This window comes from Vanellus vanellus, assembly GCF_965231255.1.
Source record: "Vanellus vanellus genome assembly, chromosome: 1".
In the NCBI taxonomy this organism is placed as follows: Eukaryota; Metazoa; Chordata; class Aves; order Charadriiformes; family Charadriidae; genus Vanellus; species Vanellus vanellus.
The window spans coordinates 199,138,415-199,150,189 of NC_138905.1; the positions used below are offsets into that span (position 1 = coordinate 199,138,415).

At 40.1% G+C, this 11,775-nt stretch overlaps 1 protein-coding gene across 1 annotated transcript; it reads right to left on the reverse strand.

Annotated features, from left to right (window-relative positions):
* Positions 1-835: 835 nt before the first annotated feature.
* POMP (proteasome maturation protein) lies at positions 836-10,010 on the reverse strand. The gene is made up of 6 exons (XM_082498741.1): positions 9,953-10,010; positions 8,258-8,355; positions 7,323-7,383; positions 4,989-5,090; positions 3,001-3,094; positions 836-1,354 (listed from the first exon to the last, which is right to left on the reverse strand). Exons 1-6 carry the CDS (start codon positions 9,953-9,955, stop codon positions 1,287-1,289), a joined length of 426 nt encoding a protein of 141 aa, XP_082354867.1. The 5' UTR covers positions 9,956-10,010; the 3' UTR covers positions 836-1,286.
* Between the last annotated feature and the right edge of the window lie 1,765 nt (positions 10,011-11,775).

Below are 11,775 nucleotides of genomic sequence, written 5' to 3' on the forward strand. Positions count from 1 at the left end.
TATCTACAAGAGAACACTGAGTGCACTTAGCAGTTCAACCAAGTCATTAAAACCTGCTGAATAAAGACAGTTCCTGTCTTCAAAATACTGTTTCAAGCTCCCCACATATGACAGGAGATGACATCTTTTGAACCCCACTTTTTTTTTTTCTTCCTAATATGCCACATCATATTAGCTGCCTTGTGGGATTTATATGACACACGCACATGTAAGAAATCAGAAAACAGTTGTTACAACCCTGAAATTAATAACACCCCCCCAACTTAAGCACACAGAAAATCTTACAGTGGCCTGATCCTTAAAAAGGCTTATTTAAGTGTAGGTCTCTCATTCTCCGTTAATTAACATCCGATTTTGGTAAGCCCACAAAGAATTTTTTCTGTATCTAGTACCACTGTCTCTTCATTCTCTCACTGCAGCAGCTTTATTAGGTACTGTCGTAATTAGGCACTGCACTCTTCTTAATCTCTGAATACTAAAATACCTAGATCTAGGAATGCTCTTTTGGATTATGTTCTCAAATGGATTTTAAAACACCTCCAAGTGGAGCTTGCTTCTACTTTCAGAGACCAGAATATCCTCAGGAACAAAGATGAAAAAGTCCAAACCTTGAACTCCCTTCTTACAGCATTACTTCCAATCCTACACAAAAGCTTAATGGCTCACTCATACACAGCTGTTGATGGGGGAAGGATGAAATGCACATAGCAGGATTCCATTAGCAGTGCACAAGTTAAAGATCTTTAAAAATATTGCAAGAAAAAGAAACAACACTGTTTGTGTTGTGGATAAAAGAGTTCATTTATGATTAAATATATTTTGGAACGCAACAGCATTTATAGCAAACTTTTATTCAACAGTTTAAAAAGTGTGTGGAAATTTTCATGAACAAAGAGTTACTCAATGGAAAATACCTTCTTTTCCCCCTTAAAAAGTTCTTCTGCAAGAACATCCATTAAATGCATTTACCTACAGTAATCAGTTTTAAAATGCATGGGTATTTTGGATTTCTTGTATACATATATAGCATTTCCATAGTTAAGAAGTTATTATCCTGAGCAGTGTATGAAGAGACATTATTTAAACTACCTAGTTACAGGACATTTATATAGTTGACAACAAGCACAGAACAACTTATAGACTTTAAACATTTAATGTGCCTTTTCATCAAGGAAGGCAAATGATAACTGTAGGACTGCTTAACACTGTGAATGTCAATTTTGTATCGTGTATTTAAATCTGCAGTATAGAGACACGCACAAAACATTTTTGTGAAGTACATTTTGTTACAATAAACCAAGCTTATATTCCATCATCATGTGTGGCTCTCCCATAACCTCACTCTGTGAAGGATCTGGAAAAGCAAACAAAAAAAAAGTCGACAGCATGAGGCTTTTACCAAGTTACAAAGCCCAACAATAGCTATGAACATGATTCCCCCCCCCCCCCCATTCTAATACTTAGTGCAATAGTTACTTGGCTGATTTTTGATAGTGTTGCACAATGCAGGTCTGCAATTCATGACTCTCCATCAAAATGAATTATCAGAAAAAAATGTTTATAGTTCCATATGGACACCCCCCCCACACACACTCTTCAAGTAAAACCAACCAGTTCTACATAAGCAGTCTCCTACAGCCTGAATCTCAAGGCTGATTGAGTTTTGTGTTTAAGAGAACTCAAGTCTGAGTGAAGCTCTTTCCCACAGGTGCCCCACATCTTTCCATTGCAACTTCTCTGTATAACAGGAGCTTGCTCTCCAGCCCTTCTGTTAGTTGGGACATACTCGTGGTTTCTCTTCTCCACCTAACCACCTAGTTTCACAGAAATTCTATGCCCTTAAATATCTCTGAGGTTTCCTCCATTCTATAAAGTATGGTTGACATTAGCCACTGTACTCAAAGCTTATCAAGGAACGTGCAGCAAGCACGAGAAGTACCAATACTGACAGTATGAACTTCATTTCCATAGAAAAAATAAAAATAAAAATTAAAAAAGAAAAAACAAGACCAGAAAAAAAAGTTGTGACTGCACTTTGGAAGAAATACACCTTTCTTCATGGGTGTATTGGAGTGTTTTCCTTCTATAAATAAGGCATATTAATGCCTTTGATTCCTCCAGAGACACCAAAATTACTTAATCCAGCCCCAGCTGTTAGATAGAACCTTACCAAAACACTTTTAACCCACTCACTCTTTAGCACTGTATAAATACGCAACAGCTTGTTGTGAGCAATAGTAAATAATCAAATTCCTACAAATTATGTTTGACATTGCTCTACCCCCTGACCCACAGTAACCTAAAACTCCTTCCCTTGCTCCCTGTAAATCCATCTCAGAAAATAATGCCAGATTTACCTGATGCCTCTAGATTCCCCACTTATTTCTGGTTTCCTACCTCCTCTTTCCATTCTCCAATCCCACCTCAAAATACCCTCTGCCTCCTTCCATGTCCTTAAACACCAGCTTGAAAGAAATAATTTTTTTTAACTATTTTTCCAGGTTTACTCAATTCCACACTTACTGACTGACAGTCAGTAGCCCACCACACAACTGCAAACTGTTGAGTTAGTCTGAGTGAGCCTTCCTTTCCCTAGCCACATCTCTGGTTCATTAGTTCAGTATCTCTCCTATAGTCTTTCTTTCTTTTTAATTATAGAACTTATAAAAAGTTTGTATCTTTGTAACCTCCACCTGTCAAAATCTGCACAAGTACTCCAAAAGGTCCTGGGGAAACAGGCATACAACATAAGTGCATAATCTTCTACTCCTTCAGAAACCCAGCCTACAAGCAAAATAACAGCTTACTCAATACTTCAGACTAATTTCCACACAACTAGCAGCTGAACCACATTTATTTTTCCTTCCCCCAGTGTTTCTTTGCCTTTAGGAATTCAGTTTTTTCTTTGTATTTTGTGCATTTAATTCTCTTATTACAAAGAACTTCGCTGTTCCCAAATTCTACCTTTAAATGTTTCCACAACACTCAGAACATATTTACCATTAAGGATATCCTCAAAACTGATGCATTCATCATTTCCCCTCAGGGTATCCAGTGCTATGTTTGAGCTGTGAAGAAATGGGAGACGCTGGACCTATAAAAAGACAACAGGAGTTCAAATTTCTGCAAGTCTGAAATTGAGTAGTTTTATATTTGGATTTCTCAGTCACTTCTGACTGAGAAAACCAACAAGCAGAGTCACTTCTTCCTTCAAAAACAATGATGAAATAAGAGAACTTCTGGCAGACAGCAAAACCTACCTAACACCACCATCTTCTATTGTTTATATCTGTTTTAAAAAGAACAGCCTTTCACAAGATTTGTAGCTTTCACTACAGTGCAGCTACTACAGCAAATAGAGTAGGTAAAAAAAAAAGGCAGGTTTTTTTTTTTTTCTCCTCTGTCATCACATAAAGCTGGGGAGGCTCACTGCAACAAACACATCAACACCCTGAGGTAGTATGGGGTGATTGACATATAGTGCAGTGTTTGGAAACCACATTCTAAGTTTCCTACATCTGACACAAATCAGGAATGTAAGTGAAAGAGCTGTATTGATTTTCACATTTAAATATAATCCTCCTTGCAATAAATCTAAATCATAATTATTTCTCTGATCCCTACCGATTCTTAAGCTTCAAGTCTACCCCCAAGTACTTTCAACACTCTTCTGTACCCTTCACCCACAGTATTACAAAAAAAATCTCAAGCTCACACAGAGCATTCAGATCTTAAATATTCCAAGAATGGCATATCCGTACTTCCCATTGCATTCACTATCAGCAGCAATACTTTAGTTTTACTGTTGAACATATTGTACAACCATAAAATTACCATGTAGCTATCTCTGTACACAAAAAACATGTCAAAGATTTCCATAATCACTACTGGTACAATTGTCAGAAGTTCACATACACTATTCCAGTAAGTACTTTAGAAAAGTGAAATTAAACCACAAGAGAACTTGCCCATCTAAAATGAAGCTGGGAGTGAAAAACCGTTTTACCACCATATTTCCCCCACCTATCCCCCCAGGAATACCTGTGGGGAGACACTAGCAGGATATCCTAACTTGCACTGTTTTCTGTCACGTGCTAACAGCAGTTAGGAAAAAGACTTTTCATCACAAGGCAGCACAGCTGAGATCAAGAGATGTTTTCATACATCCTGTCTGACTTCCACATCTTCAGGATCAGTAATTTCTGCCAAATTTAATGTAGCTCACCGTGGTTCAGTAGCACCTGATCCACTGGAAGAGAGTATAAAATTGCTCCAATTCACTTGGAAAAACAACTCTTAATAGCTTGACAACCTTCAACAAGCAAGAAGTTATCTAGGACCAATGCGTTTTTCATGCTTCCTAAGGGACAAAGTCAAACCCCCTCCAGTTACTCTCCATCCTCAGAGATATGAAGGAAAAGGAGACAGACTCAGCTTCCCAATTAAGAGTTAAAACCTTTGAACATAACTCCACATAGACCTCCCCTGCATGATATTACAAGGATGCAGAACAATAATAAGGACACAGCAAATTCTCTGCTTCAGGTTTCACATTCCACCTATATACGCTCCCAAATCACTACCTCCCTCAGATCCCTAAGTCTCTTTGCCCTACAGATGCAGAGATTCCTTCCCATGAAGGTCATACATTCTACAGAGGACCGTATTCATTTTAGGAATTAATACTCAATTCCTCCTGCTTTTCTCTGAAGGCTTACAGGAAGCTTGTCCACAGAAAACCTAGAGCAGTTAACACTTAACCAAGTAACTAATAAAAGAACAGCAGCTGAAAGACATAAACATACTGACTGTTCTGGAAACTATTAATTGCAGTGGTTGGTTGTTGGTTTTAATGAAAGCAGTCCAATGAAAGAACTTCTTTTGGAACTATAAGGTATGTCAACAAGGAAGAAGTCTCTCAAAGCGTGATTTGAGCTAAACGTTTTTTCAAGCAGTTTAAGTTATACCAGTTGGATGAAAATGCCTACCTGTTTCACCGCTCTGAATTCCATCTGCAGCTTTAAAGGTGCGTAGAGCCCTTGAATATTTCTCAGTGTGGCAAAGTTTGTTTTATCTTGATTTAACTGGAACTGTAACAACATTGATTTTTATTTTAGAAAAAGTTACTTTCAAGTACAGTCATAGGAACGATTTGTGACATCCTACTTAAATGAACATGCTTAATAAACTTATATGTAAAAATTCAGTGATTCTATCATGTCTCAAATGTACATGAAAGATAGTGATGAAGTAGTATTTGTTTTATGAAACACAAATTTCTTTCTGCTAGATTTTATTACAAATCAATTATAGCAATTTTATTTTTTTTGACAATCAGGACATGTAACACCACCAGGTGGTGTAGTTTTGCACTACTTTACTACAATATTGTCAACACAAATTGGAAGCTAAATCTGGTTTAGAGTAAGAACACAAAATTGAAAGCTACAATTGATGTTATTGTTAACCAAAGACTCTACTTGAAAACACTTGAAATACTTTTCTGATCAAGTAGGAAGACAGAGCATCACATATACTTCGTATGACTCTGAAAAGCAAAAGAAAGCCCATAATTTTACCAACTGCTCAACAATTGATCAGGAAGACAAAGAAAATCTATTTAGTAGAGGGTTCTTCTAATGAGAAAGTGCTGGCTCACAAATACTGAGGTACACAAAAGTAACTTATGCTTAATATTAAACTTAAGCTTGAGTAATCCAATCTCAAATTTGGCTTTTATAGTACCGACTACATGCCTGTAACGTTGACACAATACAACACTGTAAAGTAAAAAAAAAAAATAAAAAACACACCAAAAAACCACAAGTGATTTACTTTAAAACCTGTACTCAATCACCATGACAAAAGCTACTAGTACAAGAATATCATCCCATTTATGCAAAGGGACCTCAAAAACTAACAAGAAATTACAACTCAAAGGCATAACACACATTTTCTCGCAACAACCTACATTGAATGCTCTTCAAAAGTTAGCAGAAAGTATTATTTATATGCTTCATCCCAAACTTACAATTCTGGTCATGTTATTTTTCCGGTTCTTTTATTTTACAGAGGTAGGGGTCCTTATCTGGGTAGCAGAAAGATTTGGTTGCTACTAGTGCTACCTGAATAATCTACCATTTATGGCAGTAAAAACATCCATAACTATCTCAGGCTAAGTCTTTTCCCATTCAAATGTACATGAAACTAACTCTTAGATAAATCGACCACAAACTTACAGAAAAATTAACCAAACAATATGTGGAAAAAACAATTTAAAAGTTTCACATTTGTTAGGGAATCACATTGTCTATTTTAATTATTTCTGTGCATATTTTTTTTTCCTGTCCAGCATGTGGTCTTTTAATAAAGCAGGTTTTATACAGCAAGAATAGAGTTAAAAACTAAGTTATAGCAGTCAGTTGCAAAAAAAAAAAAAAAAAAAAAAAAATCAACTGACAAATAGCTCTGAAACATTTATAGTATTTATAAATAAGCTCGTGAAGTTAGTGTCACATTAACATCAGCCTTTTAACTCAAGACAGCACTAGCTCAAGACTAGCACTGGTTAGAATTAAAACATCTTAGACATTACATTCAGACCTTATCGTGCTGATTAGCTTAACAATTTGGAACATTCTATCTGAATACTGCCTTTGCTTCAGGACATTGTATTACATCAAATCTTCTGCGCTAACAAAACAGACACCAGAAACAAGATTCAGTTCACCCAGCTACTTAAGCAAGGCTGTCAGTCTAGTGTCCCTTTATCTTCAACCTATGGTCCACAGACCACTCTTAAGCGGTCCATGAGCGATGTCTAAGCCAGAGAACATTGCGTACACTTACGACAGACCCTATGTGTAAAATTTCTAGATGGGATCAAGTAATTTAGTGAAAAATATTTATGTGTTCACAGACTGAAAGTCTGAAAATGAAAATATAAGGTAAACAGATAGACAAAATGGGAGGATCAGCCTTCCTGAAGTGACAGGTGTGCTCCCCACCTAACTACAGAGGCTGCATACACAACTAGCTTAACTTTTAGACAACTAAACCTTACTAAGGAAATGCCTACTTGGAAGCCTGCTTGCATACCTGAAGTGGAGAGACTCCCAAGTGGGAGGTTAATATTAAATAAATTTGCCAACAGTGTTATTTGTACAAATTAAATGTTACCATCTTTGAACATCTTTATTCTGTTAGAGGCAAGACCCTGCTTGTTGCTGTTACCGCACAAAGCAGTCCAGGTAACCACACTGTTAATTTAAACTTCATGATTTGCTAAGAGTGAAGATGGCTACATTTGATGTTACACTTACATTTTTTTCTGACAACTCCAGCGGGTGACTGGGCATCAATTCATTTTTCACACTTGTAAAGCTAAAAATACAAGTAAAAAAAAAATGAACTTCAAATTAAGCGGGATACAACTTTTTAAGTTGCATTCCAAAATTTCAGATACAAACATCAAGTCATAGAGACACACAATTAACACAGTTTGAATTACAAAAAAGCTTAATAGCGAAGCAGCAAATAAGACCTCTAACTACAGCATTACTAGAAGAAAAAGAATTTAAATTTCAGGCATCCTTTTTTCTTTATGTTTGACAAAATAGAATGACAGTTTTTCTTCCTTGACCCCCTTCAGAAATAGAGAAAGATACTAATAAATTAAAACATCATAGATTTAATTATGTCCGAGCTACACGGTGTCTGATTTTATGCCTCCAAGCTTTTGCAACTGAATATTATACAGGCCTTCCCCCCTGCACTGTATTACCCACATTTTAAACTCCATGAACTTATTTTAGATTCGTTATCCAGACACGTACATAGTTTTGCACTCATGTAAAATGGCAAAACCCAAACCCACTATTTTCACTATATTAACTTTACTTTTTTTACCAATGCTGAAATTAACCATTTCTCACAGTGCTATGGCACACTCACATACATGTTTTAATAATTATGAAATATATGGTATGTATATTAACACTTTGCCATCTCTTACCTAAAGAGCAGTATCACACAGGTGAAATTCCATTAGTGTTATTTACTTCTTGAAGTGATGTTTCACAGAAACTTCACGCTTGAAAGACAATCTGACTAAATACGTACACTTTAGGCTACAGCTTTTATGATACACCTTCCACGAAGCTTCTTTAAAAAGCCAACATTTAACAGATACTTTCTTTCTATATCTTAAGTTCAACATTAGCTAGGGCACATTTCAACAAGAAAAAGTAAAGCATACCCTCTACGCAGAAGATCATGACCTTCAAATGGTCCTGAAGCTGAAAATTCAGTAATTGGGATACTATCCTTCAACAGAGAAGAAGCGCCTCTGGAATTCTGGAACAAAAACAGTGAGGTTTACTTTAAAAGAACAAGACCCCTTTCACATGGGCCATTAGGTCAGGCAAATGAAACAAAGTCCTCAAGGACTCCTTAAACTACTCCTGTACAAGACCTAGGCTTTACAGTCTCTTAAAACAAACAAACAAACAAACAAACAAAAACAACAAAAAAAAAAACACAACAAAAACCACAACCCAAACAAAAAACAAATACCAAACCACAAACCCTACACTAAATCAGAATTCTTTCAGAGAGTCTGATAACAGTTAAAGGTGATGATAACACATTTTTTGGATCTGGCTGCAACAGTTAAGCTCACAGTTATCCTTGTTCATTCCCACCCTGGGCTGCAGGGAAGGAAAGAAGGCAGGTCATGCTCAGCTGACAGGACAGGAAAGAACATGTCTAAGCATTCCTTCATTTACTTCAATACAGACACAATCAAGTAAGATCAAATTGATCTTATCCATGGTTTAAGACCGCCATAAAGAGAACAAGGTGTATTCAAGTGGTCTGGTATGGCAGTCAACTGAAAGAGCAAAGAAAAACCAGTAAGTTGTAGCAGAAGACCAGAAAAACACACCTCCACAGGCTTACTAAGTAAAGCCATCTTATTGAAGTGATTCTAGGATTGCTCATACAAATTGCTCCACCAACAGGCCAGTGTATAATAAACTCTGGAAGGTGACAGCAATAATCTCTGGAAGGTGACAGTGATGAGCTATTGGGTGCAGGAGTTTCTTCCAGCAGCACTGTTGGATCCAACATAAAATTCTTGCTTACAGTTATAGTCTTTTGTACTAATGAGTTAACTGCCAATAAGCTAACAGCTATTAAAAAACTCTGAAATACCTGTTATTACATGCATGTAATGAATGCATCAACCAAGTAACAAACTCAACACTGACCAGAGTTTTCTGGGATTACTGCAAGTTCACTTGCAGCATTAAAGAGATACATCTACCTGGAAGATGTGACAGGAGGGAAGATCAAAGTGAAAGTCAAACGTAAGGAGAAAAGCACGAAATACTCCCCAAAAGTAACGCCCTCAAGTCACGCCAGTGCCCACTCCGTCTCAGCCGGTCACACCACTGCTACACCCCCCAGAGGACGGAGGCACGACCTCCCTCCGCGGAAGCTGCGGCGCACAAAGTCCCCAGTTGCGGGACGCTGGGCATAACCGGGGCTCTCGGCCTCCCCGTCCTTCCCCTCGCTCCCGTGAGAAGGTCTCAACCACAGCCGCACACCCTCCGCGCCTGCCCGGTCCCGAGCGCCCGCGAGGATGTCCAGCGGAAACCGACCTCCGCGGAGAGGAGAGGGAGGGGGACAGACGGACGGACGGACGACGAGAGACGCCTCTCCCCCGGTGAGGGCCCCTCACCGGGCAGCACGAGCGCCCGCCATGGCCGCGCCGGACCCCGTGACTCAGCACGGCCGCACCGCCCCCCGCCCAACGGCCGCCACCCCCAGGGACCCCAATGGCCGAGGAGGGGGGGGAGGAGAGAGCAGACAGTCGCGCATGTGCCGGTCCGCCCCGCTGCAGCATGAAAAAGACCCCTATCCGGCTCCGCCGCCGCCAGCCCCCACTCACCATCTTGGCCTCACACGAGCAGCCGCTTCCGCCTCCTCCTTTCCTCACTTCCGCTCCGCCCCCGGCGCGCTGCGTCAGACGCAAGGAGGGAACAGCACCGCCCCCCAACCCCCACGACGGGCCGGCCGGGGAGGGGCGGGGCCGTCGATGGGGGCGTGGTCTTGCAGTGGGCGGGACCTCGGAGGGGCGGGGCGGCGGCTGACCTGAGGCGGGGGCGGTTGATGGCGGCTGTCCGGCCCTGTGGTGGGGCGAGGGGCGAGGGCTGAGCGCTCGCTCTCCCGCCCTGTGCCATCCTTGGCCATGGCTTACCTGCTTTCAGGGCTGTTTCTCGCAGGCTTACCACACTGTTGCTACATGCCAGCAAAAGCCAGCTGTGCCGGCAGCACCCTGGCCCCAAGAAGGAGCTAGAGTTGGCCAGTGGCTTCCCACAGTAGGCCGGGGCGGCCATGTTGTGGCGTCGGGTGAGTGAGCGGGTGGGTCAAACCCATCCTCTCCCAGTGGGCCACAGGCAGCAAAAGCAGAGAGTTTGGGTGACCCCAACAGTGTCACAGCTCTGACAGCCTGAGGCAGCGGTGCTTCCTGAGGTAAAGATGGTCTCAGGAGGTGGGCCAGCCATGGAGCCTGCCTGGGCAGCACTGTGCAAAGGAGAGGTATCAGGGTGCACCAGGGACCACGGGCAGCCCTCGGAACCCTGATCCGTCAGTGGCCACAGGGACAGGCCTGCAGCAGGTTGGGAAATGAATTTTGAGAACAGTGGGTAAATCCTGTATTAATGGGCACATGTTAATAGCAACAGTAACAGTATGGTAACAGGGCTAATATAAGCTTGCACTTGAAAGACTTTCCAACAATCATGAGAAAGTTTTCCACAGATTTTGATGCATAGCTCCAGATGTGTGTCTGGCGCAGCTATTTTACGTATTTCTTGTGAGACATATTGCTCACTCAGCCCCTTCAGATTTTGGCCCAAATCGCCCTGGTGCTGCAAATTTTGTGCATGACAATTAAATACCAAACCTTGCATAAAAAGCTATATTAAAATGGAAATTTTGTGTATGTTTTAATGCCACGCTCCGCTCAGCTTTGGAAAAAATGAATGAAAAATTTATATGCTTTATATACTGTTTTCCTCATTCTTGGGCAAAATCAGTTCACCACTTGAAAAAAAAAAAACATTCTCAAGCAAAGTTCTGGCCCTTTGTATTCAGGTCTTAGGCTTGGAGCAAAGACTTCAAAAGAATGAGAATGGAGGACTAGGGTTTTTAAATAATTTTTAGGAAAACGGGTACCACAAAGGTTTCTCTGATCTTATAATTATAATGGGTACTCGGATATTGTGGTGCTGAATTCATTATTATAGAATAGATGTGAATACAAAAAACAAGTTCCTGTTTAACTGCAGCTTACAGAAAAAGCTAGGTTTGTCATTAAATGTATTTATTTATTGACTGAGTTTGTTGGTCAGGATATGACTGTAGAGATGAAACATGTAGCTTTCAAAGTCATTCTTGCAGGACACAGACAGGATGCAATCACTCCATGTACATTTTTGACATCACTGCAATCCACAGTCTAGGCTGCATAACATGAAAGAACATACATTGCAAGAAAGATCTGTTTTTCCTTTAAAGGCTTTCATGCTAGGGAAAACTTCCAGACATAAACACAAATCACACACATATTTTCTCATCAAATTACCAAGTATTTTAAATTGGAGCAAGGCTTGATTTCTTTCACAACTGGCTTTGTTCTAATGATTTTACAGTGAGCATCTGAACAGCGGATGATTGGAGTAGTATCTCATTCCTCTCTGCGGCCCTGCT